The sequence below is a fragment of the Apodemus sylvaticus genome, unplaced genomic scaffold, assembly GCF_947179515.1.
Source record: "Apodemus sylvaticus unplaced genomic scaffold, mApoSyl1.1 scaffold_290, whole genome shotgun sequence".
Taxonomy (NCBI): Eukaryota; Metazoa; Chordata; class Mammalia; order Rodentia; family Muridae; genus Apodemus; species Apodemus sylvaticus.
The window spans coordinates 1-27,049 of NW_026263458.1; the positions used below are offsets into that span (position 1 = coordinate 1).

Consider the following 27,049-nt stretch of genomic DNA (forward strand, 5'->3'; position numbering starts at 1 on the left):
ACAGATCTACTTGACATTTTTGGACATGAAGCAGGAGGGGAGGGAGTTGGGTGCACAGTCAACCTATAATCTCAGGTAGCTGGACAATGTAAAATTCCAAGGCTATCTTGGACATATGTAAGACCCAGCAGCCAGCAAGACAGCTCGAAGGGCAGTGCTTGCTGCAAGGCTGTGCAGCCTTAGTTTGATCCCCAGCTCCCATATGGTGATAGTAAAGAACTGATTGCCAGAAGCTGTTTCTGGCTGTATATGAAATCCATGGTACACACACACACAATATGTATGTAGGAAAAGATCCCAGCAAGAGACCATCAGCATATATAAAACTAACATTTCTACAAAAAGCCAACAAAAATCTTTGAAGGCTTAGAACAATTAAGCTGAAATGTCAGATGTGGCCAGCAGCAAATGTTTGTTGACTGATTTTCTTTCCTTGCTAGTGCTGTATCTTATATCATGTATATAGATTGATTGACCACAGTATAGTTGGCATAGACTCTGAGGATCACATTAGCCAAGCAGTTGAATTCTGGACTGGTTAGTCCTCAGGTGTTTTGTAGTTAGATTAATAATTATTAATAATTATTGCTGTGGTAGGTAAGAGTACAAAATGAATATATCCTTTTTGGAGTGGAGGGTGACATCAAGACTGCACCTCACTGTGAAGCCCTAATTGGCATGGAACTTAGTATATAGAACAAGCAGGTCTCAAACCTAAGTATACAAGGCATTAAGATCATATATACCTAGCATGAAATCAGTACTTCATTGTAAGTTTGTATACTTCTTTATGTATATACAGTTCCTGGAATGTGTAAATATTTGACCTTACTAAACTCATTCTTTTTTCCCTAGAAATATGAATGATGTTTATTGGCATAGTAATGTAATTGTAGAGCGGATTAAACACAATAAACTTAGGACCTTATCAGGCACCATTTATATTTTAAAAGGATTGATAGACCGGGTGTCCATGAAAGAAGCAGGTAAATGGGTATCATTAGTTAAATCTTTCCATAGTCTCTCCTCTTTCCTAAATAAATCCCCGGATTATAAATTGACCCTACCCCTTGTCCTGCCCCTCACAATCACAACTTTTATTACTCTTTCCAGTATATGCTTAGTACTGACTCTTCATTGATATTCAGCTTTGCTCGTCTTATTTCACAAATAAACCAGTTGTCTGTCACAAGGCTTTTCATTTTCTTATTTCTAATATTTGGATTCTTCTTTACCACATGATTCCTTCCCTCCGGTTCCCATAATCTGGCTTTCTATTTCAGTAGAATTTCCCTGACTACCCACTTTTGGAATTGTTGTCTTCTCCTTTTCTCCCATGAATATGTTTAACTACTTTTTCTGTGATAGCAGTCTAGCAAAGAATTTTACTTTCTGGGTTTGCTTTTTCTCTTATACACTAGAAATCTAGTGTGTGATGATGAGGATTTCTATTCCCTAACTGATGGGTTCTCCGTACCCCAGCAGTACTTAGCATATAATAAGTCAGAAGTACATATGTCTTCACTGACAGTGAGTTAGAGAGACCTCTTTAAAAGTCTAGGTTTTTGGATAATTTCATTCTTCTATTTTTTAAATTAAAATAACTTTGTATTTATTTTGCTCACTGTTAAATAGGATTTCCCCATTACCTCACATGGAAATTTATGTTTGGATTCCCCCAAAATTGGAAGGAACACATTGATAATTTTCTAGAACAATTAAGGTAAACTGTCTAATTTTTTAAAAATCAGCTTTATCAAAGTATGAGTTATGATGCTTAAAATGTACTCATTTTAGATACAAAATACAATGTGCTTTTTCTGATGCTTACATGACCAGTGTGGTGTGGTTGTCAGTTTGCTGGGGTTAGTGTTTCTGTTATACTTTTGAAGATTTGTGTGATCTCAGGAGTTTTAGAAATAATAAACCTTTATTAGGATTTCTGTCATGTCGAATAAAAAAGCAGATAAAATTGGAGACACATTTCTAAGGAGAATTTGTCAATTGCCTACCCTTTGGATGGTGTATAGATGTTAAATATTAGACTGAACTTGATACATTTTCTCCTATAGTTTTCATTAGTTTTTGAGTACCGACCAGGTATTTAGCAGACACTGATAGAAAAATCTTATTAATTCTTGTTTTTCAGGAGCTAGTAGGAGATAGCTTTAAACTTGATCTGAGTACAGGTAACTTATAATAGGAATCGGGGACTGTTGCTTCCAGTAAATTACCAGATGTTATTTTTCTGGACATGTTCCTTCTTTTCTCAATCATTTAACTGTCTTTTCAACAGAAAAGCAACTGTAGGTAGTGTAAATTGAATGAACACGGCTGTCTTTCAGTAAACCTTACTTACAAAGTAGACCACTTCCCAATAGTGCTTTTTAATCCTGCCCTCACATTTGCTAGGTAAGTACTTTATTTCAGGAAGTTCGTTGTCTGATAGTTTTCTAAATCAGATTACATAGTTTTGTTGGTTTGCTTTTTAAAAGTATTTGTTTTGAGAAGGGTTTCCAATAACTGGTTAACCTAAGTAGCCCAGTCTGGCCTTGAACTCTATGATTATCCTCTTTGTGGTTGAGATTTCCTTTCCTTTCCTTTCCTTTCCTTTCCTTTCCTTTCCTTTCCTTTCCTTTCCTTTCCTTTCCTTTCCTTTCCTTTCCTTTCCTTTCCTTTCCTTTCCTTTCCTTTCCTTTCCTTTCCTTTCCTTTCCTTTCCTTTCCTTCCTTCCTTTCCTTCCTTCCTTCTTCCTTCCTTCCTTCCTTCTTTCTTTCTTTCTTTCTTTCTTTCTTTCTTTCTTTCTTTCTTTCTTTCTTTCTTTCTTTCTTTCTTTCTTTCTTTCTTTCTTTCTTTCTTTCTTTCTTTCTTCTTTCCTTCCTTCCTTCCTTCCTTCCTTCCTTCCTTCCTTCCTTCCTTCCTTCCTTCCTTCTTTCTTTCTTTCCTTCTTTCCTTCTTTCCTTCTTTCCTTCTTTCCTTCTTTCCTTCTTTCTTTCTTAAGAACCAATATTGGAGAAAACAATAATACAATTGTTATAGGGCTGGAGAAAAGAACAAGACTGGACAGAAAACTGCAAGATTCCAAGATAAACAGAAATCAATAAAAAATCATGCAGAAGATATACAAACAGATGTCCTCCAAAAGGCCAACATCACTTACGACCTTACTGATGATAGCTTGGGTATGTATGTTACTGCAGGGGTAGTCTCACATAAACTTAACACTGTTTATAGTCTGTGATGTGTGGTGTGGTGCTCTCGGACTATCTAGGACCTTAAAATTCCTTCTTTTTTATTCTAAGGTGACTGCATTGCAGACAGCTGCCCATTGTTCTTATTTCATGGAGTAAATCTTTAATCACAATCACAAACCCCTGATAAATATATTACAGAAAGATTATATTTAGACTATTAGCAATCTTGTAGTAGAGACAAGTATCTATATTTGCTTCTATTTAGGACCTTGCAGATATACTTGAGTGGCAATAGCTATAAAGGTCAGTAGGACTGTTCTATGTCAGCTCTTTTTAACATAATCTACATCTCACGCTACCCCACTTTCACAATTAATGTATGAAGATGATAAAAGTTACTGAAATCCTTTGTGTACATTTCTTGGAATTTTACCTTGATTGTAACTAAGCTGTGTGCAAATTTGTAAAATTTCTGAGAATTGCACATTGTTTTTGTTAAAGCTATGGCACCATGTTAGATGTAAATATACTACATCTCTCTTTAATGGTGTTATGTCATTTAAACTGCCTTTCTCCTTGAAATTTATATATATCTTTTTGATCAATGAAGGCAATAATTTAAAAGTGTAAATGATTGCAGAAATTTCACTTACCATAGCTTTAGTTCTTTCTCATTCCTTCTTTTTTATAAGAGTCATCAATTTTTCTTAAGTTTGGCCAGTTGCTTATAATCATTTCTAGAATATTTTGAATTTTCTAGAATCCTGGGGCTATTATTACTTGTTATTACCTCCACCCTACTGCCTTTTTTATTTCTAAATGAAAAATAACCCTGGGTAGCTCTTTTAGAAAGGTGATCTGACTTGTAACTATGATTATTGAAAATGTAGAAAACATGTGGCAAGTAGGATGGAATACAGCTTTAAAAGATTTAAAAGTTTGGGAAGCTAACTATGCATACCAAACCATTTTAAAGCATTGTTTATGAACCTTCCTTCATGTTAAAATTTAGGGATGAATAAGTCTTGGCATCTCCCTTTAGTAAGTGTTGTTTAAGGGTACATACCATATTATAATTGTATCTAAGATGATACACTATATAACTTTTGTCTTTTACTTTTAGATATTAATTATTTTTTGAAGTTCTTGGCATTACATTATCACAAATTTTGATCAGTGATGCTTTAGTGATTATTTTTGTCATCATAAGTATATTATTATACTTTCTATGAAAATAACAAAACCCCTGCTAGAAAGATGGCTCAGTGGCTAAGAGCATGGACTGCAATTGCTGAGAACCTGCTTTTGTTCAGTTCCTAGCACCCTTATTAAGTAGCTCACAGATGCCTGAGTCTCCAGCACCACCCTTTTCTGGCCTCTGAAGGCATTACATGTGCACAAATACACACACACACACACACACACATACACACACACACACACACAAATACAAATAAAAGTTAAAGGAAAAAACAACCTTTAGCTATGCCTAACATTAATCAGTAAGGTTATACAAATAACCTTATAAAATGCCAACCCATGATTCTTTAAAATAGCATGATTGTGTTTTAATTATCTAAAACAATGTTTCATATTTAGTGGTATAACCATTATATCATAGTATTGCAGTTTAAAACTATCTCTGCTATGATATCAGATATTAGGAAGAATTTATTGGAATATCAGCTTCCTATATTATACAGTGATCTCCTGGATTAGGGCCATCCATATTGTGTCTTACAGTTCCTTTAGAAGAGTAATAAAATACCTTTAAGGCCAAGTATTCTGGCACATACTTGTAGTTCTAGCACTTAGGAGAATGAAGCAGGAATTACAATTTGGATTTTAAGGTCAGCCTGGTCCGTAGAATAAAACCCAATCTCAAAAAGCAATAGTAACAACTCAAAGTCCTTATACTTTCTATGAATTTTTTTAAACCAATTTTTTTTAAATTTGTGTTTGTGCATGTATGATGTCTGTGAGTGTGGGTACCCATTAACCACAGTGGTCCTATGGAAGAAAAAGTGAAAGTTCATCACAAATAATGTAAAACATGATTTTGCTGGAAATAGTGTGGATTCAGATATACATTGAATTATAAATTAGCTGAAACATAATTTCATATACATAATAATCTAAGAGAAATTATCACTAGCTTTCTATTAAGTTGATGTGCAGTTAGGTTGTATAGGATGTGTGAATTCATAAATTATACTCTACTATTCTGTTTTTAGATATAACAAGAGGTTCCATGTAGGTATAAACAATATGATTTTGTTTTTTTGGATAATAAAAGTCATTTGAACTAAACCATACTTTGGGAGAGTAGCCTGTTGTACAAAAGTTATTTTATTATAATCAAATTACAATGAATATATGTGACATTCGTTAGACAGATTGTTTTTCTCGTAGTTCTTTAATGTGGAAAAGCCATGTATCTTTTCGCCCACCTTCTATTTTCCTCTTCTCCCTACCCCTCATTTCAAATTGTTTTTTATTCCTTTCTTTCTATGTCCCCCACCCCCCGTTTCTCTTCCTGAGATGGTCTCTATATTGTCAATACTCTTATCTTCTTTAGTGTCCAGGATGATGAGAATTCAGGCGTGGACCATCATACTCTGAGAAACAGCTTATCTTTTATGTAATTATTTAATGTTCCATCTTTGAATTCACAGAAATGAAGAAAAATCAGAACAGTGGGTTGCCAGGAGCTGCAGGAATAAACACCAGATATAAAAACAGTTGTCGAAAGAAACCACAGGTAAGGCTCCTACAAAAACCAAGTAAGTTATCCTACTTGTCGTAGGGTTTTCATTACTGTGAAGAGACACTGTGACCATGACAACTCATAAGTAAAAACATTTAAGTGTGTCTAGCTTACAGTATCAGGTTCAGTCCATTATCATGGTAGAAAGCATGGAATCATTTAGACAAACTTGGTGATGGAGAAGCCAAGACTTCTACATCTTTGTCTGAAGATAGTCAGGATACTGTCTTGTGCAGGCAGCAAGGTCAGGACTCTGTTTCACACTGGGTAGAACTTGAGAATAGAGCTCTCAAAAGTCACGCCCATAGTGACAACACTTCCTCCAACAAGGCCATACCTTCTAATAGTGCCATTTCCCATGGTACAAGCATATCCAAACTACCACATTCCATTTTCTGGCCTCTGTAGACTTGTTCAAACACATGAGTCTGTGGGGGGTGAGGAGGTTTATACCTAGCCATTGCATAATGCAAAATACATTTAAGCCAGATTCAAAAGTCTCAGTAATGTTTAAAATTCTAAAGTTCAAAATCTTATCTGAGATTCATGCAACCTCTTAACTGTAACCCTCTATAAAATCAAAATCAGAAAGCATATCACCTACTTCCAACATCGCAGGATATATACTACCATTCCAAAACATCATAGTGAGGAAATACTTGACCATAGCCAGACCAAAAATCAGTTGGGCAAATTCTTATCACTGCATCTCCATTTCTGATATCCAACTCGAGTCAGTTTTGTTGATTGCAGCACAATTCTTTCTCTTGGGCTAGTTCCACTCCCTATAATCAGATTTCCTAAGCAGGTATTCCATGGCTTTGGCATCTCTAACATCTTGGGGTCTCCAAGGAAACTTCAACTTACAGCTTCCTGTTCCAGTGTCTGAGATCCACACATGATCTTCCTCCAAAGGCTTGGTTCGCTCCTCCAGCTCTCCTCTCTGTAGCACTCAAGGTTCTGGTTGACTCTACTCCACTGCTGCTGCTGTTCTTGGTGGTCATCCTGTGGTACCAGCTTTTCCAGGTCACTGATTCTTCCATGGCAACTAGGGTTCACCACAGGCTCTCTTCATGGTGCCAATCCTCAACTTCTTTGCACGACTCCTTCCGTCCTGGGCCTTCAACTGCAGCTGAGATTACACTTTCAGCAGTGGCCTTTCCCATTCTCTCCTAGTGCCAAAACTTACTTGATTTCCATAACCTTTTCATGCCTTCAAAACCACTTCACCTGAGTGATTCTTAGCGTGTTACATTAAATGTTAGGAATTAACTCCAAAGTTTTTAATATGAGTTAGCCAGCCCCTGTCTCCCCACCCACTAGTAATCAAGACAAAGTCCTAAGGATTTGTTTAAACAGCTTTAGCACAATAACTGGGCAAATTACGCTTAATCTATTTTTCTACATGCTTAACTATTTACTTCCCAGATGGAGCTCTCCAAATCTTTGCTATTTGAGCCTCACCTGTGGGTTATTTCTGCTCCATCAGTGTGTCCTCAGTGGACATATCACCCAGCCATGTTCTTCTGGTCCACCACTTCTAGTAGAGAACTATTCTCCTGTCTTCTTTCTCCTTGCTCTTCTTTCCTCATGGTCCCTATGAGTGAACCCCAGCTTAGCGTGATAACCCAAACTTTTGTCTACCTCTATTCTTCCCATTTATTTAGCCAGTCAGCTACTTTTATTTAACCAGTCAGAGAATAAGGTTTACATAACATCATTTGTTGTGTGTGAGAATATGCTTGTCAGGGGCACCCAGATCTTGGGGTTCAGAATTAAGCATTTGAATACATAGCAACAGAACAACCCCCAACATTTTCCCCTTTTTGTCTACCTAAAAAGGCTCTTTTTTGTTTTGTTTTGTTTTTTTGTTTTTTTGGATTTGGTTTTTTCAAGACAGGGTTTCTCTGTATAGCCCTGGCTGTCCTGGAACTCACTCTGTAGACCAGACTGGCCCTGAACTCAGAAATCCGCTTGCCTCTGCCTCCCAGATTGCTGGGATTACAAGCACGCGCCACCACCACTCGGCTCTTTGTCTTATAATAACATACCATAGAACTAATATGAAACAATTATGAAAAATTAGGTAACAGTTTAATTTATAAAGTCCAGTGCAACTATCTTTATTTGGCAACATTTTATAGTCTTATGAGGGTGAGTTTACAGTTCTGTACCTAAATCTTTTTATTAATCACAACTTGCATTGCCAACATAAAACATCTTTTTAAAATCCTCATAAACTTAAGTTTAGTTGTGAGTGTGTAAGTGTCTAGTCTTCAACCCTATCAGAGACATGAGAAGGCATAAATATTACCTGAGTATATATGAAGTGCAGAGCAAGCAGGTTCCAAAATTATAGAAATGACAGAGGAGTTGGTTGCCTGGACAATCCTGCAGAATTGTCTCTGAAATGCTAAAATATCCATCTTTAGCCTTCTGGCCTAGAATATCTGACAGAAGCCTTTTCTGTGGAACAGGAATTACGAAGGTCTAGACTGCCATATGCTTGCAAAGCTTGGCAGTTTACTTCCCTGCATTCATATTTGTCCATTTGGGGCAGCATTTTGTCTGTTTAAGAAGGGGCGTTTGCCCAGTGCCTGCTTGCCACATTTGAAATCAGCTCTGTAGGGGGTTTTCTGATGCTCATTATGTTTTTTTTTTGAAGTAGATTTGGGGTGCTGTAAGGAAGTGACATATCTCATAGTCAAAATTTTCTTAAAATAATAAAAATCCTTAAATTGCATATTCTGTAAGTCTCTGTGTTTGCTTGTTTGTTTTTTAGGAGACCATCTATCCATAGCGTATCTGAATAGGCAAACTTTGTTAATAGTTGTTTGCTATCTGTTCAATTTGGAAATAATTTTGTGATAAACTAGACTAGTGTATAATGCGACTATGAGTTTGATTGTCTGACTATTGAATTATTTCCTTTTTTTTTTCCTTTGTGTTTTTTTGTGTTTTTTTTTTTTTTTTTGGTTTTTTTGTTTTGTTTTGTTTTATTCAAGGCAAGGTTTCTCTGTATAGCTCTGGCTGTCCTGTCACTCACTCTGTAGACCAGGCTGGCCTCGAACTCAGAAATCTGACTGCCTCTGCCTCCTAAGTGCTGGGATTAAAGGCATGCGCCACCACGCCACGTCTGACTATTGAATTTCTTAATTATCCTAAACAGTTTGTAGTAGCAGCTTTAAAGGGACTAGAACTTAACATTATTAAGAATCATCTAGGTGGCTGGAGAGATGGCTCAGCAGCTAAGGGCACTGACTGAACTTTCAGAGGTCCTGAGTTCACTCAATTCCCAGCAACCATGTGGTGGCTCATGATGTGTCTGAAGACAGCTGCAGTGTACTCACATTCCAAAAAAAATATTTTTGCATCAGTGTACAAAGATATATAACAATGTAACAAAAATAAAACCTTAATGTGTATCAATATAAAAAGATCTATACCAATGTAAGATGATTTGCTATAATTTTGTATTTTTGATTTAAGATTAGATTTAATAATCCCTTTTCCCTTTTATTCCTATAATATTCTTATATTGGCCATTTTTCTTTTCAACCCCTCTTCCCCTACATGAGAAAAATAAGGATAGAGAAAAGAAAACAAGGAGTCTAACCTCCTATACCTCTTTTCTTGCTCATCAAGACCATTTAATACCTTGTAATCAACCCCTTTATAATGACAAGCATCCATCACCCAATAAAACAATTAAAACCTACCTATTCTGCCTTAAGGTAATGAGATGTTGCTTTCTTAAAATTGCTTCTTGATTCTTTGAGGCAAACTATTTTTGGGGAGGTGGTAGGAGGATTAGGAAAATTGTTAGTCTTAAGAAAGTTAGCTTTAGCATTTGTTTTCCAGTCTCTGCAAGTTCAGGCTTAAGTGAAGTCCTGATTGCGTCAATCTCTAAACAGGACAAATTGAGTTAGCTGTTTTAAAATTGTCTTGGAAGCAATTCTTATGAGGAAACAGCATTGAAGCAGTCAGAGGTAGGATCAGGCAGGATGCTGGAACAATATGTTTCAGTGTTTTAGTACCTCCTAAAGTGAAGCTTCTCAGTGCAGCTTTTCTGGTTGTTTTCTGTGAATGTTCCCACAAGTAATATACAGTTCTGCATTAACATATGTATAGAGTGTACAAGGTACACAGATTAGTTAAGAAAGATCCTTTGCTCTTTGAGCAGGTGAAAGATATCTACCTTCTTATAGGTTACTGGGAAGGTAACTTGCAAGTTAACATTGTTGTAAGTAACATATAAGCTAACTTATAAATAACTGAAGTGTAAAATAAATTTTCATCTATGCCATTCAAAAGAATGATATGCTAAGTCCTGAAGACTTTATAGTTTTAATATAGCTACTCATGTCAGTTTCAGAGCTGTTCCCATATAGAGGGATCAGCAAATGCATTACCTGTTTTGGTCTTTTTGATTTTTCTTCTTCCTGTCTATAGTCAAGATCTTCAAATGGTCTCCCTCTGTCACATCTGATTATTACCAATTGTAATCCATAATTTACCTCTTTTCTTGTGGAAACATATATAAAACCTCTCCCACAATGTAATGTACTTCCTGTTTTCCATTCTGAATTTAGAACATCTTTAATGCAGTGTCTCTCAGCAGCTATAGTGTTTTTGTTTGTTAGCATTCAAAAATTTTAAATTTAATAAAGCGCTATATAGTTTATATCTAGGAAGGGGTCTTTGTTATCCCTTTCTGTTTGTTTGTTTTGTCTTTTTAAGTATGATTAGATTTCTCTACACTTGTTTGTCCTGTAGGATTGTGTGGTATACTTGTAATATGCTTTAGATTATAATAAGTATAAAATGCTTCATTTTTCTAGAGACATATGCTTGAGCATTGTCTTAATTTATACAGGTATTCCAGTAATGGGCCATAACTTCTAATGTGTAACTACAGAATTAGCCTTTTGGGGAGTTAAAGCAGTAGCCCATTTTGATCCCAAATATGTCTATAGTGTGGCGCACGTATATCATTTTCCAAACTGTGCAAAATGAACACATTTATTTGCCAAATTTCATTTCTCTGTGTACCTTTAGGATTACTTTGTACAGGTAACATAGTTTGGTCATATTCCTTGACTTGTTGTCAAATAATTGAAAACTCTTTCTTTAATCCTTCACTTTTAACATGGTGTTTCTGAAATGATATTATGAAGCATCTAGCACATTTCCTATTAATAGCTGATCAATTTGATCATTAACTTGTGCCAGAGGGCCTGGCAGACCAGTATGGGATCTGATCATGTTTTTTATACAATGGATGATTTCTATTTCTCATCACTTTTTGTTGAATAAGCAGTGAAGTTAATTTGGAATCATTCTGAATAAGTTCAGCAGTTTCTATATGCAAAACAACTATTTCAGTATATTGAGAGTCAGTTATTATATTATGAGATTCTTAAAATTCTCATAATATAATCATAAGAGTTTCATATAATTCTATTTTTTTAATTGAATCATAAGGACTGCCAACTACCTTACTCATTTTCTGACTTATATCCTGGCTTCCCAACGTATTTGCATCAGTATAAAATGTAATAAATATAGAAATTGGTGTCACTTTTGTGATATAAGAGGGAATCCTATTAGTTCTTTTTATAATCTGAAGTCCCACGTTTTTTGTATATTTGTTCTTAATTTCTCCCCCAAAAAATTATATATATAATTTTATTTTATTTTATTTGGTTTTTTGAGACAGGGTTTCTCTGTGTATGCCTGGCTGTCCTGGAACTTAATCTGTAGACCAGGCTGGCCTCAAACTCAGAAATCCACCTGTCTCTACCTCCCAAGTGCTGGGATTAAAGGCATGTGCCACCACTGCCCAGCCAATCTCATCATTCTTAAAAACCAAAATCTTAGCTGTATCTATTCCTGCTAATTGACAAAATCTAATTTTTTCCTTTTAGGATTAATTCAGAGACTTCATCTATATAGATTTTTAATTTTTTACTCTGATTTTATGCTACAAATATGTATTATAAGATATAATCTTCGCAGGGCAGTGGTAGTGGTAGACACCTTTAATCCCAGCACTTGGGAGGCAGAGATAGGCAGATTACTGAGTTCGAGGCCAGCCTGGTCTACAGAGTGAGTTCCAGGACAGCCAGGGCTACACAGAGAAACTATGTCTTGAGAAACAAAAATAAATAAATAAGTAAAAAGCTATGATGTTCACTCACCATAAGAATTCCTATGGGAAAATGAGAAGAAGCCCATGTGGGATAAGAATTTTTGTGGGAGAAAATACAGATCACTTTTGGATCAATATGATCAAAATGGACATTTTGTAGTTTCTTTTCTACCAGAGCAAATTCTTTTTTGGTTTCAGCTCAAAATCATCTTGGACTGTTTAATTCTTTTATCACCTTGTAAGGTTTGAAATAAAATACTCAGCTGTTGAATAATCCAACCAACTTTAGCCAGTAGCCAGCTAATATCTCCGAGCAATTTTTGAAAATCAATTGGAGTTGGTAATTGGGGACTGGAGAGATGGCTCAAAGGTTAAGAACCCTGACTGCTCTTCCAGAGGTCCTGAGTTCAATTCCTAGCAACCACATGGTGGCTCACAACCATCTGTAATGGGAATTTAAGCCCACTGCTTGGTGTCTGAAGACAGGACAGTGTACTCACATACATAATATAAATAAATCTTTTTTTTAAAAAAGAGAGTTCTTAATTGGTCTCTCTTGATTTATACCTTATCTAGTTAGGTTTCCTGAAGGCTTTTCTTATATCCTAGATAATTAATAGAATCTCCTCTTTGTAGTTTTTTCCAACACAAATTTGTAATCCCCAATAAGGTAAAATTTTCTTTGCTTTAGTAACTATTCTTTGTAAGGTATGTCCATTTGAATCATCCAGCAAAATATCATTGACATAATGGTAAATTATGGTTTGAGAAAATTGTTTACAAATTATTTCCAATGGTTATATAAAATATTGGCATAAGGTAGAATCCTTCAACATTCCTTGTGGCAAGATCCGTGGGTTTTTTCTTTTAGTTTTTGTTTTTGTTTTGTACCTTTTGTTTGCTATTGGTGAACTTCTTGTTTTTTTGTTTTGTTTTGTTTTTTTTGGGGGGGGGGCTTTTGCTAATTGTGGTCACTGTGAAAGCAAATCTTTATCTTGTTCTTATAAAGTAATTGTGAAAGAGCCATCTTTTAAGTCAATTATTATGGCCTTTCCATAGGTGACAAGGAAGCTAATGAGATCCAAGGTTGTAAAGAACCTGTTGGCTGAACAATTTTCTTAATTGCTCCCAGATTGTCAACATCCTCTACTTGCCAGATTTCTTTTTAATGCCAAATATAGGAGAATTCCAACTGCTCTTACACTAGATGGCAGTTCAAGTCCTTTGTCGTAGATTTTTGCTCAGTCTAAAGAGGTTGCTCAGTTTCCCACCTAGGTGTTAGGCTGTTGGTTTTTTATCAGCAGTGGCTCCCCCAACTAAAGTTCAAGAGTCAGCCTGTTTTGTATTGTCTTAATGGACAGCCTATAATGTCTGTAATTGTCTTTGATTACATTTTTTAATTTTATCAGGATCATCACCCATAACGAACATTTATGGTTAGTTCTTGAAGTTGTTGTAAAGCTAATCTGTGTTTTTCGTTGCTGTAACAGATATTTTCCCGATAAGTTTATGGCTATATCAGCCATGTATGGCCTTAATTTTCCTATTTGGCCTTCTAAGCTATACATTCAAGCCATCTGATACATCGATTTACTAAGGATAAAGTTCAAACCGCTTAAAATTGGATTTTTATGTTTTGAAGAACCAAATTTGGGGATCAAGCTTTTAGAAAGATTATAATTATATTAGCTCCATTGTCTACTGTTCCTTTAATTTAAATATTACTTATAAATTACTTTTGGCCTCTGATCATCTATTGAGGTTTGTGAAAATATTCATTTATTGGCCCCTTCTGTGGTTTTTTTCACTGATAAGAGGTGTTCTAACCTAATTTAATTGTTTTATGTTTATGCTGTTTGGTATTGTGGCCTATGAGAGGGCCCCCTGGACATGTTTTGATAAGGGGTTACCCCATTTATCTATTATTCCAATGTTGGCCTTTGCCACATCTTTTGCATATACTAGAAGGCATTGGCTATTTTTTTGAAATTAGTTTGGTTTTCTTTGTAATTTCTTTTGAAATGACTTTGCTCACCACAGTGAAGACATTTGTGAGTTTGGGTTTTCTGAAAATCTTCAGGAATGTCTTCTCCTACCAAGGTCATCTCAGGTGAATGAGACCTAATAACTGTATTTCTAATCCATTCATCAGTAGATGCTGACCGTGCCCTTAAACGTTGGATCATCATTTTGCATTCAACATTGGCATTTTTAAGAACTAAATGTTTAATCAGTGCCTTCTTTATTAGTGGATCTGATATCTTCCAGTCTGTTGTTGAAGTCAGTCTTTGTAAAAAGTCAGTGAATGTTGCTTTTGTACCTTGTTTGACTTGAGTAAATGTTTCAAAGTCTTTTCCCCGTTTCTTTAATTTTTGTCCCAGGCATTTAAGGGTGCCATACAATATAATGCCAAGGTTTCTTTGTCGTATATGTCTTGTGTCTCTACCTCAGCATATTGACCTTTGCCAGCATAGTGGTCTCTAGAAATGCTAATAACTCTGGTTCTGTTTCTCTGTGCTATTTCCCCACCCTCTGAAAGCCATTGTTACTGTGCTCTAGGTTCTAATATTGTTCTTGTCTTATCTTTCCAGTCTCGGGAGATTATTTTATTACCAGTCTGGCTGCCAACACAATGTCTATCTGTGGAACTCAACTTCTTTTTGCTCTTAGAAAACATTTCCCATAAGATGTCAGCTCAGTAATGCTCCCCTCTTCTTAATCACAGTTTCTTAGCTCTAGCTAACCAGTATCAATTGTCCCAGTAACCTCATTTATGCTCGACTCTAAAGCCAGAGCCACATAGCCCCAGCTGCTGAATCTCACTGCTTTCTGGGGCCAGAACATGGCCTTCTTGTTTCATTTCATCGTCCCCACCTTTTTGTTTTCCAACTCCTTCCCTTCCTAAGCATTGCTGTCCTGGAACTGCTCTGTAGACTGACGTTGAACTTAGAACTGCATGGCTCTGTCTCCTGAGTTCTGGAGTAAATATCTTGTGATATTTTGTTGAAGAGTGTGGTTGCTTTTTAACCCCTGTCTGAAGAGACTGTCTGAGGCTAAGGTAAGGAGATTTACATTTAATTGCATTGACCAAGGAAGTCTCAAAAAGCTTTTCTTTACCTGAAACTTCTTGTGTACCAGGGTGGTCTTGAACTCAAAGATCTGCTTGCTTCTGTCTCTTGTAATTCAAGGCGTGTATGATCATGCCTGAACGTTTCTTAGCCATCATAATCCATCTTTTGTCAGTTTGACACAATCATATCTCCTTAAGTTCTAATGAAGATAATAACATAATTATAGTCACACCTAACATGATATAACTATTCCTTGTTCAACACCCAGCAAATGAACAATAAGCTTAACTGTGTGAGATTTTTGCCCTGAGGTTACCAATTCCCTTACTTCCATTAAATATCATTGAATATAGGATTTAGTTCCATTCTACTTCCTGATGATCCTTTACATTTTGAGTTTTCCTTTCTAAGCTTGATCAAAACACTCATAAGAGTAAACTACAGGACAAAGTCTAAACTAGGTCTTTTTGAGACTTCTTTTCTCAATGCAATTAAATCTAAATTTCTTTACCTTAGCCTCAGACAGGGGTAAAAAGCAGCCACACTCTTCACCAAAATATCACAAGATCCATCTCTAGGCAACATTTCTAAAATTATTATCCTCTGGAGTCTCTTGAGACAGGTTACCACTGAGACTTCAAATCACTCTTTAGCACCACTGTGTAACAGAACCCAATTAACACTACTCAAGTGATCCTAGTGTTGGTGGCTCTTTCTTGCTTTATATTTCCAAATGAGAGAGAGATGCACGCTAATATCTTAGAGAGGCCTTTATATTTTGATATTCCTAAAACAGTTCAATGGCTGGGCCACTTCATGATCTCCACGTGACTAACCTACCCTCCTCTGATATTTTCAAGTTATTACTTGGTAAAATCTATATTCTGTCTTTGCTGCCCTAGACCCAGACATGCAGCCCTCGCGACCATGATCACCCCAAGGTGAATATGCTCTCTGATCCACACCTTTCAGGCATGGTGTCTCTACATGTTCCCCAGCATGGTAGCTCCTCACTCATTCTTCAGTTTCTTATTATTCCTTCAGTTTCTTATGTGCAGATGGGTGGAATCTTGTGCGATTTGGGGGCCAGATTAACATAATAGCTGCATTAGACCAAATCTATAATGCCACTGTCTTGTGTGTTCCTACTAATATGACCCATTAATCCCCACTTAAAGCCTTGCACTGCTTTCAGAATCCAATGTTTCAAAAATCCACATTTCTCAAACAAAAACATGGTCAGGCCTATCACAGCAATACCCAACTCCTGGTACCAACTTCTGTCTTAGGCATTTATTGCTGTAAAAAGACATCATGACCAAGCAACTACTATAAATGAAAACATTTCATTGGAGCTGGCTTACAGTTTCAGAGGTTCAATCCATTATAATCATGGTAGGAAGCATGACATTGTGCAGGCAGCCTTGGTGATAGAGGAGGCAAGAGTTTCACGTCTTGATCCAAGGCAGCCAGAATACTGTCTTCTGCAACCAGCCAAAGGGAGCTCTCTTTTGCACTGAGCAGAACTTGAACATTGAGACCTCAAATCCCAACCCCACAGGACAACAATTCCACACCTCCTAATAGTGACACTTCCCATGGGTCAAGCATATTTAATCCACCACACTATTCAGGTGGAGTAGTCAGATGGATAATGTACTGATGTTTAGGAATGTAATATGGTACCTGAAAAGTTTCAGGACTGCATCAAAGGATACAAGTTCTTTCTGATGAGTGTAATTTAGAATTGTTGAAAGTGCTGTTGAAGTTAAGTAGATGTTTGTTATAGGGATTATATGTCTAATAAATGATAAGGAACAAAAATATAGGGATAAGAATGCACTTCTGTTATTTTTGCTTAGTATTTTGTTTTCTGAATATTTGCTGTATATGAGAGATATACAGTACTCCTAAAATTTTAAGGTATGTAATTTGCATAAATGTCCATAGGATAAAATTTTAATAATTTTTATGCGATTAAAATATCTAGATGAACTGTTAAAGTTGCCTGTAGTCAAATAGCTACAGTACACATCTATACACAGTAGGAACATTTTTGTGTAAGTCTTTTCTTCTTGAGAGCCTTTTAACTGCATTTTGGAAAAAATATCTGTTAAATATAACTTTAAATCTTATAGGTTTATTGTTTTTTTTTAGATTTACATTCATTCATTCAATCATTCAGTGGGCAGAGCAAATGTGTGTTACCTGAAACATGTGGCAGGCAAAAATCAACTTACACAAGTCAGTTTCATTGTCCATTACATGAGTTCTGAGGATCTTTTCTTGCTGAGCCATCTGTACCTGTAGCCATCTCTCCATCCCATAGAGATTTTTTATTATGCTTGCCAACGTAAGTAAATGAATGAAAATATACAGGCAACAATAAAAAAACAGTATAGTAAAGCTATGTAGAGTAAAGCCTTAAGGTATATAAAGGCATTTGAAAAACTACAAGTATGGACTAGAAAGATGGCTTAGTGATTAAGAGTGCTTCTCTTTCTAGAAGACCTTAGTTCAGTTTCCAAAACCTACATTAGTTAGCTCACAGTAGTCTAACTTCAGTTCCAGAGGATTTGACACCCTGTTCTGGCCTCCGTTGTACACTCTTAGATACATAGCAGATACTCAGATACATAGACTACACGTATTTTAAAAACGAAATACTCTTTAAAAAGTAAAACTGCAAGCTGGGCGGTGGTGGCGCACACCTTTAATCCCAGCACTTGCAAGGCAAAGGCAGGCAGATTTCTGAGTGTGAGGCCAGCCTTGTCTACAGAGTGAGTTCCAGGACAGCCAGGACTATACAGAGAAACCCTGTCTCGGAAAAACCAAAAAAAAAAAAAAAAAAGAAGAAGGTAAAACTGCAAATAATAAATGACTTGTAGGATCATGCAGCCTTATGTAGTATTTGTAAAGTTAAAGTTCCAACAGGGTTTTCTGAATGCTCTTTGATTTTTTTTTTATACTTGATTAATGCCATGTAATTGCCCAAGATAATGTCTGGATTGGGTTGTTAAAAGTATATTGTTTGTTTTGAAGGAATTCATTGGAAAGAAAAATTGGAGAAAATTTCCTTCAAAAAGATTTGAAAATTGCAAAAAGATCAATGAAAAGAAAATTCAAAGTCAGAAGCAAGGTAATATCTTTAATGATTATGTAATGAATAGGATAATAACAGCTTAAAATAGTTTTTTAATATAATAAGCTTTTTAAGTTTCTAGATTTATAATAGAAAATATGTTTATGATTTAAAGTAGTTATTTATACATAGAATGATTATTTAATGAAATAACCTGTTATTTTAAGTATATTATTTCCAGGTTTGGCTTTAATGTGATTCATAAGTAACTTTGTTTCATGAAGTTTTATTTTATTTCATATGTGCTCATATTAATATTTCATTTTTTGAAATTAATGCCATAATTAAGGCTTGATAAGTATTGAATTTCAGAGTAATTAAAGTCTTGTGTACCAAAATTTCAAGTGCTTTTTGTCTAAATACTAACAAGTTCAAGATTTCATGTCATGATCAATCCATGGGCCTAGTGCTATTTTTTATTAAAACTGAAAAGGAAAATTAAGAGCAGTCATCAAAATTCATAAAAGTGGAAGGAATATTGGAAATTCTATGATTTAATGTACCTAATGGAGGCTGAATTAATATTATTAAATAAAGTGAAATGACAAAATTCATTCTCATTAGAAATATTTTTTCAAAATGAGAATCTTCAATTTTTTTAAAATGTCTAACTGAATGCTTAATTTGATTTATGTAAGGAATTACAAGAAAATTTTTGTAAATGTATGATTTCCATGAAAAATACTGTGGAGATATATTTTGGGTTTTTTTTTTTCTTTAGAATAGTTGTGCTAATAAAATAAATTATTGACAAATTATAATTTTGAAGTTTTCCTATCATTATTAACTGTTATCCTTTCAATTTTTGGTTTATCTTTATAGCATGATATGTGTACATAATTGCAGTATTTTATCCTTATGGTGTGGCAATTTGCAATTCATAAATGTGTCTTAGTTACTACTCTTTGCAGTGAAGAAACACCATGATGAAGGCAACTTATTGAAGGAAGCATGTGGCTTTCTTACAATCTGTGGCTAACATGACAGTAGGTAGGGATGGTGCTGGTGCAATAGTGGATAGTTCCTGTGTGACCTGAAAGTGTGAGAGCTAACTGGTAATGCCATGGGTTTTTATAATCTCAAAGCCTGCTCCTCAGTGTCACACTTCCTACAATACAGTTAACCTCCTAATCCTTCTCAAACAGTTCTACTAACTTGGGAGCAAAGATTCAAATATGTGAGCCTATGGTGACCATTCTGGTTCAAACAACTTCAATAATAAATAGGAGTTAATCTAGTTAGAGTTTCAGGTAGATTTGCCTCTGGATTCTCCATTTTTTAGATCAGATTGCTGATCTCATTTGCTTTCTTTACCTATGTATAAGGTGATCAAGTTCTGTAGCGTTAATTATTTCCCATGATAATTCTTTGAGATTGGGAAAGATTTTAAAGATGTACTGCTTTGGCTACATTGAGGATGAAAGTAGACCTGTATGGATCGAGTTCACATTTTCCTAATTACATCCTTAATGCACACAACTTAATTTTTAAAACATTTGTTTAATATCTACTACTTCTTGAGTGTCTTCACTAACATCAGGGAAAAATTATGAAAATTAAGATTTTCTTAGTCTAACTAAAAGATTAAGACTGACATACAGCTAAAATGTAGGTTACCAAAATGGCATTTTAAAAAGTATTGTGGGAACTTATGGGAGAATGGGAGAATTTGGAGATACAGTGGGATGAAGACTAAGTTCTGAGCAAGCAATTGAGGGTCTTGCAAATAAGTAAAGGACAATTTTAAGGGAGGGTAAACAGTGAAACTTCAGACCCAAGCAGCTTGAGAAATACGAGGTCTAATACCCATAGAGTATAGTTCTAATTTGAGGTCAGTGAAAGACTTTAACTATTTCAGGCCACATAGAAAAGGAACATGTATGCCAGCCACCTGCAGAGTCATTGACAGAATTGTATACGTAAGGACATGCTTACTTTTGAAGTGACCATGATCTATGTAGACCAATGCTTTTTTTTTTTATGTATAACCTCTCCTGAAAAACTGTCTTATTTTGTAAGAGTATTTACTCTAATACTTATGAGATTTTGTTTCTGATTTCCAATAAAATAAAGAGAGAACTGAAGTATTAAATGTACCCATTGATTCCTTGAACTCACTGGAACAGTCTACCTCCCACAAAGAAAGAAGATATCTGCCTGTCAGTCAGAAGAAAACTATTGTTTTAGCAACACCACTTAGAACCACAAGGTCAATAAAGCAAAGATGTATGGAGCACCATCTCTATATTAAAGGAGTAAGAGATTTTTCCAAAACGAAGCATCAAGAAGAAAGTGAATCAGAGATACATAGAACTCCAAGTCCTACCAGTAAGTCCTTAGAGACCTTTGAACATAGAGTGGATTGTGAAGACAATACCAAGGAGGACTGCAATGACTGTGACATAATGACTGTCAAACATATTCAGATCCCTTGCATGCAAAGTAAACAAATGCTCGCCAATGATTTTAAGAAAAAGAACAAGTTGCCCTCGAAACTGCAGAAAACTGAAAATCAAATAGGTGTATCACAGTATAGCCAGTCCTCAAGTGAAGAGAACGGAGTAGAAATTGAAAGTAAAACCAGAGCAAGAAATACAAAGGAAAGGCTGAATCAGGAGAGAAAAACCATCAGAAAAGATATCCTCCTTATTTCAGAATCTAAAGGTGAGAGTGATTCTTATATCACACCAAAGAGACCTAGATCTGTTGCTAAAGGATCACATTACAAAGCTGGTGGTAGCATGGACTTTCTAATTGAAGCTAAGGAATCTGCTACAGCTAAGAGGCAACAGTTAGACCATCTACCTGGTGTAACTGATGATGGAAAATGGAGTGAGCCAGAGTTACAGAAGCTTCTTCGGTAAGTAGTTATGTCTCTGGGATATCTGCAGAATAGTTACAACACAACAGAAAGACTTAAAGAAATACTAGTGATGTTAGCAAGCTTTTCAGAAAATGTGAGTAATTATTCTGCTTGTAACTGGTGATAAATCATATTCTTTAGGAACTGAAGCTGAGTTTGCTGGAGAGATGGCTCAGCAGTTAAGAGCACTCATTGGCAACTTCCACAGTGCCTGAGATTGATTCCCAGTACTCACATAATGATTTGCAATCTATAAGTCCAGTTCCAGTGAATATTATGCTTTTCAGACAGATATAGGTGCAGGCAAAACACTCATACACATAAAGAGATTTTATTAAAAAGAATTGAATTTGACTATAGAGACTTATTACTAAGAGTTTCAGTAGTGTGGTAGTATGGAAACCAGATTATTATTGACTTATGAAGCCTAAATAGGAACATTAAAGAGATATTGACAACAAATATAGACAAATCAAGAACACTGGCAAAATTGAGGACTAGAAGTCCATGTGAGTGTGGAAACAAGGGAAGATAATTTGGTTGCTATTTTGTCAGAGGACTGATGCTAGCGTAGAGGGGTAGCTGATGGAAGTAGTCATAAGAAAGTCTTTCTTATGACATAGTCAAAAGAAAGGAAGCTGTAACTGATCAAGGAGAGGCTCACAAAGGAACATGCTACTGTACTGTTCAATTTACTGTGTGTCCTTAAAAGTGCATAGCTTTGGAATACATCTCAAGTATTTTTGAAAATTCTTTCTGAGACATTTTTATGACTCTGTGCAATCTTCACTGATATTTTCAGTTCCCTAGATGATCCTTTTTTTGAATATTTTTCAGCCAAATAATTATTTTTTACTTCCTCAAACCCTTACTTTTGTCTGCTTTCTGGCTATGGTATGTTCCTTAGTTATCTTTTATCCTCCACAATTTTGCCTTTTTTCTATGTACAGTGATCTTCAGATTTATATGTGGCCCTGAATTGTTATATTTAGATTTATATTTACATTTAGTGGTGAATATAACTATATAAATCTTGCCTAAAGATATGACTACTAAAAATTGAAAAGAATATTTTTATTGATAATCATTTTTCATGCCCATGGTAATTTCTTAAATTATTTTTTTAATTTTTTCACTGTATATTCTGCTCACTGCCCCCCTTCAGGTCACTGCCTCCCACAACCCTTTTCCCCTCCCCTTTTCTTCTGAGTTGGTGAAGACACCATGGGTCCCCTTGTCCCCCCAGGCTCAGGATGCTTTCTTTCCCAAAGAGGCCAGACAAGGCAGCCCAGCTCTTAGAACAGATCCCACATGCAGGCAGCAGCTGTGCGATAGCCTCCATTCCAGTTGTTTAGAACCTATACATCTGCTACATGTGAGTGGGGAGAACCAGATAGTAATATTTTATTTCTGAAGATGAAGTTCGTTCCATCAAATATATTTAAACTCTGCCATTATTGGTTAAGAAAAAAGTCTTATTAGTTGTTAAATATCTATTCCATAGGACCATCTATATGCAGTCTATTTTTTTAATATTCCTCCATCTCAGACCTCACCTATTTATTGTCTGAGTTGTAGAATTAGCTTTGTGTTTGTCATTTGTAGTTTCCATCTGGGAAATCTAGCTCAAATATCCTCAGGTTAGGCTTGAAAATGTCACTGAGACCTGGGCAGTAGCAGCACACACCTTTAATCCTGGCAGTTGGAAAGCAGAGACAGGTGGATCTCTGAGTTCGAGGCCAGCCTGGTTTACAAAGTAAGACCCAGGAGAGCCAGGTCTGTTACACAGAGAAACTCTGTCTTGAAGGGAGACGAGGGTGGGGGTGCGGGCAGGATGTAACTGAGATTCTGAACTATCAGAAATTTTCATTGCATTTAATATAGCTTCATATTTTATATTCTTCTGCTTTAGGTAGCTCAAAGGCAGACCATGCTAAAAGTTTTACCTTTTCTAACTGTATTTCTCAGCATTTCCTTATAATACAATGTTTTAATCTTATTTTATATTTAATTTTTTTCCCAAAATTTATTTATTTATTTGCTTGCTTGAGACAGGGTTTCTCTGTGTAGGCTTGGGTATCCTGGCACAAGATAAAGCTGATCTATTGTTCTTCAACTATTGATCTGCGTTTCCCAGTGCTTGGATTACAGACCAGCATACAAAGCCCCTTCCTCTGTCCTTCTCTCTCCCTCCCTCCCTCTCTCCTTCCTTCTTCAATTTTAAAAGTCTGGGATATTACATATCACCAAACCTGGGGAGAATGTCCATGGTTTTAGTCTCTGTTTCATAGCCTCACCTAAGCTAGAGTTAAGGCTAAAAACAATCAGGAAATGGACCTTCAGACAAACATAAGTCTGTCCATTCTAATTCTCAGTTCTTGATTTTCTTTCTTTGTAATCTAATCCACTTGTGATCCCGCAAGGGCTATTATCAAAGCATGTCTTAGGGTTTAGACATACCTAAAACCCAGATGAAGATCATTTTTATCTATTACTTCACTGCAACTATTTCTCACCACCTGGTCTAACTCCATTAGATATATTTGTTTTTTTGTGAATGAAGCCTAATCTAGTCCTTGCCTTATAGTCAATGGATGAGCATCTAAAGACGTAAATCACTGCCCAGTCATATATAACGAATTTAAATCTTCAAAAGCTTTGTAATTTTTATTGTGTTTATCCCTGAGAAGGCAAGTGTTTAGTAATACAGTAATCACTGTAACAAGTTTATAAGAATATGTATTTATGAAACTATAAGCACAGTCTGACCTACTTTCGAAAATACAGGAATTAAGAGATGAAAGAGATCAAAAGTAAACCAAAGATTCACCGTAAGAATGTTTCATATAGAAAGAGCGAGGGAAAAATGAGAAATCTTGAAAGGAGCCTGGAATGAATTGGATAACGAAGGTTAAGGAAAGAGATCATGAGTGATGGGACTAATGCCAGACAGAATATCACCATAAGTTAGAGCAAGGATCTTAACGGCTATGATTATATGTTAAATTTGCCTCATTATTTATATGGAGTAACTTGGAAGATCATTATTACTGACTTTTAATTAAGAATTATTTTTTAATGAAAAATAGTTCTTATAGACAGTCGCTGATTTGCCAATACTTTTGTACAGTACTGGGATACACTCTAAAAGGAGGAAAACGTTTGCTGACTGGAGCCCGAAAGAGGACTGTGACACAGATTCCTGTTCCTACCACTCCAAAGCAGGTGAGAGAATTCTTGGGGACCGCGGGGTTTTGCAGGCTCTGGATCCCAGGGTTTGCTACCCTGGCGGCCCCCCTTTATCCTCTTACCAAGGACACAGGATCCTTTACCTGGACTCCAGAGCATCTGAAAGCCTTTAAGGAGATTAAAAAGGCTTTACTTAGTGCCCCTGCTCTGGCTCTGCCGGATCTAACTAAGCCTTTTACTCTCTATGTGGACGACAGAGCAGGGGTCACTCGAGGAGTCCTAACTCAGACCCTGGGGCCGTGCAAATGGCCTATAGTCTACCTATCAAAGTAATTAGACCCAGTGGCCAGTGGGTGGCCATCATGCTTGAAAGCTATCTCTGCAGTAGCACTGCTCCTCAAAGACGCAGATAAATTGACTTTGGGACAGCAGACAATCATAGTAGCCCCCCATGCCCTAGAAAGCATCATTAGGCAACCTCCAGATTGCTGGATGACTAACGCCTGCATGACCCACTACCAGAGCCTCCTACTGACTGAGAGAGTGTTGTTTGCACCCCTGGCTATCCTGAACCCTGCCACCCTACTGCCAGAAGCTGATGAATCTGCACCCATACACCAGTGTATAGACATCCTAGCAGAAGAGCCTGGGACCAGGAAGGACCTCACTGACCAACTCTGGCCAGGATGCCCTAGTTGGTACACGGATGGCAGCAGGTTCATGGTCAAAGGTAAGCGGAGAGCTGGGGTGGTGGTGGTAGATGGAAGACAGACCATCTGGGCCAGCAGTTTGCCTGAGGGGAATTCAGGTCAGAAAGCAGAACTGATTGCACTCATCCAGGCTTTGAAACTGGCCGAGGGAAAAATGATCAACATCTACATGGACAGCAGGTACGCCTTCGCCACCACGCATGTACATGGGGATACTTATAAGCAGAGGGGGCTACTTACGTCTACTGGAAAAGACATTAAAATTAAAGAAGAAATTCTAAGCTTGCTGGAGGCCATACATCTACCAAAGAAATTGGCCATCATACATTGCCCTGGCCACCAAAAAGGACACGATGCGGTGACCAAGGGAAACAAGATGGCAGATTCAGCAGCAAAACAGGCAGCTCAGGGGGTCATGGTTCTTCCAGTCGCATCCAAAAATAAAGAGACTATAGATGATTATGACATCAGAGACACCAGTTTTAGAGGAGGCTGTCCATATTCCTTTGGGGGAGATAATAATATGCGTAAGATTGTACAGGGATATTCCCCCTATGGGGTAGCAGAAACAGAAGAAGGAAAATCAGTCCTGTCTCAAAAGGAGGGACAACCATATGTTGCTAATTTCCATCAGCTGACCCACCTGGGAACTAAGAAAGTTAAAGACATTGTTCACCACTCTGATTACTATGTGATGGGACTGACTATCAGACATTGCACAGGAGGTGGTCCAGAATCGCAAAGCCTGTGCCCTGACTAATGCTGGGCACCATATGGGGACTTCTGGTAAGCGACTCCGAGGAGATAGACCAGGAGACTATTGGGAAGTAGACTTCACTGAACTCAAACCAGCAAAATATGGTCATAAATATTTACTAGCTTTCATAGACAATTTTTCAGGTTGGGGAGAAGCATTTCCAACCAAAAAGGAGACAGCCAATGTTGTGGCCAAAAAGATTCTAGAAAAAATCTTTCCAAGATTCAGGAATCCTAAGGTAATTGGATCAGACAATGGCCCTGCCTTCGTTGGCCAGGTGAGTCAGGAACTGGCCACTCAACTGGGATCAATTAGAAACTACATTGTGCTTACAGACAACAGAGCTCAGGACAGGTAGAGAGGATGAATAGGACCTTAAAAGAGACCTTCACTAAATTAGCCTTAGAGACCAGCGGGAAGAATTGGACCGCACTCCTGCCTGCCCTCCTGCCTTTTGCCTTGTTTCAGGTGCGAAACACCCCTGGGAAGTTCAAGCTCACTCTATTCAAGCTACTCTTTGGGGGATCCCCCCCTTATCCGAAGCAGGGGGTGTTCTTGATCCTGATGCTTTTTTCCCCAACCCCTCTTTGCCTGCTTAAAGGCCCTTGGACTTGTCAGAAAAGACACCTGGGAGCAGCTCAAGGAAGCTTACGAGCCAGGGACCACTGAAGTGCCCCACAAGTTCCAAGTGGGGGACTCTGTCCTGGTCCGTCGCCACCGAGCTGGGGACCTTGAAGCCAGATGGAAGGGACCTTATCTGGTGCTCCTGACCAGCTGTTAAGGTTGACAGCATTCCCACCTGGATCCACGCCTCCCACATCAAGGCCATGACACCTACAGCCCAAGATGGCACCTGGAAGCTGGAGTGTACTGATGATCCTCTTAAGCTGCGCCCTCCTCGCCTGCTCACCTCTGATGAAGAATAACAACCCTCATCACCCTATGACTCTCACATGGCAAGTACTCTCCCAAACCAGAGACATTGTCTGGAGCACCTCTAAGGTCACCCCTCTGGGGACCTGGTGGCCTGATATTACCTTAGATCTCTGCCTATTAATGACCAGGTTGGAAACATGGGATATCCCTGAGGTCACACCTGATGACCTGCTGGTGCTCTGGGAGGTTACTCCTTCCCAGAGGACGGCCTCCCTAGGCTGTGCTTACTGCAGTTAAGGCTTACCAAATTTTACATCTGTCCTCGAGAC

The 27,049-nt window shown here is 37.1% G+C and overlaps 2 protein-coding genes across 2 annotated transcripts; both read left to right on the forward strand.

The window, feature by feature from the left end:
* Positions 1-5,871: 5,871 nt before the first annotated feature.
* On the forward strand, positions 5,872-24,710 carry LOC127676262 (mis18-binding protein 1-like). The gene is made up of 4 exons (XM_052172149.1): positions 5,872-5,955; positions 18,226-18,322; positions 20,399-21,185; positions 24,278-24,710. Exons 1-4 carry the CDS (start codon positions 5,872-5,874, stop codon positions 24,708-24,710), a joined length of 1,401 nt encoding a protein of 466 aa, XP_052028109.1.
* LOC127676261 (uncharacterized) lies at positions 24,354-26,132 on the forward strand. Its single transcript, XM_052172148.1, has 2 exons — positions 24,354-24,413; positions 24,504-26,132. The coding sequence occupies exon 2, from the start codon at positions 24,870-24,872 to the stop codon at positions 25,845-25,847; it is 978 nt and encodes a 325-aa protein (XP_052028108.1). The 5' UTR covers positions 24,354-24,413; positions 24,504-24,869; the 3' UTR covers positions 25,848-26,132.
* The last annotated feature ends 917 nt before the right edge of the window (positions 26,133-27,049 follow it).

Excerpts from the sequence above, each read along its gene's own strand:
- LOC127676261 (XM_052172148.1), top strand. The coding sequence starts at position 24,870 with ATGACTAACGCCTGCATGACCCACTACCAGAGCCTCCTACTGACTGAG.
- LOC127676262 (XM_052172149.1), top strand. The coding sequence starts at position 5,872 with ATGAAGAAAAATCAGAACAGTGGGTTGCCAGGAGCTGCAGGAATAAAC. Across the intron at positions 5,956-18,225 it reads GTTGTCGAAAGAAACCACAG|GAATTCATTGGAAAGAAAAA; the intron begins GTAAGGCTCCTA and ends TTTGTTTTGAAG. Across the intron at positions 21,186-24,277 it reads GAGTTACAGAAGCTTCTTCG|TTCTTATAGACAGTCGCTGA; the intron begins GTAAGTAGTTAT and ends AATGAAAAATAG.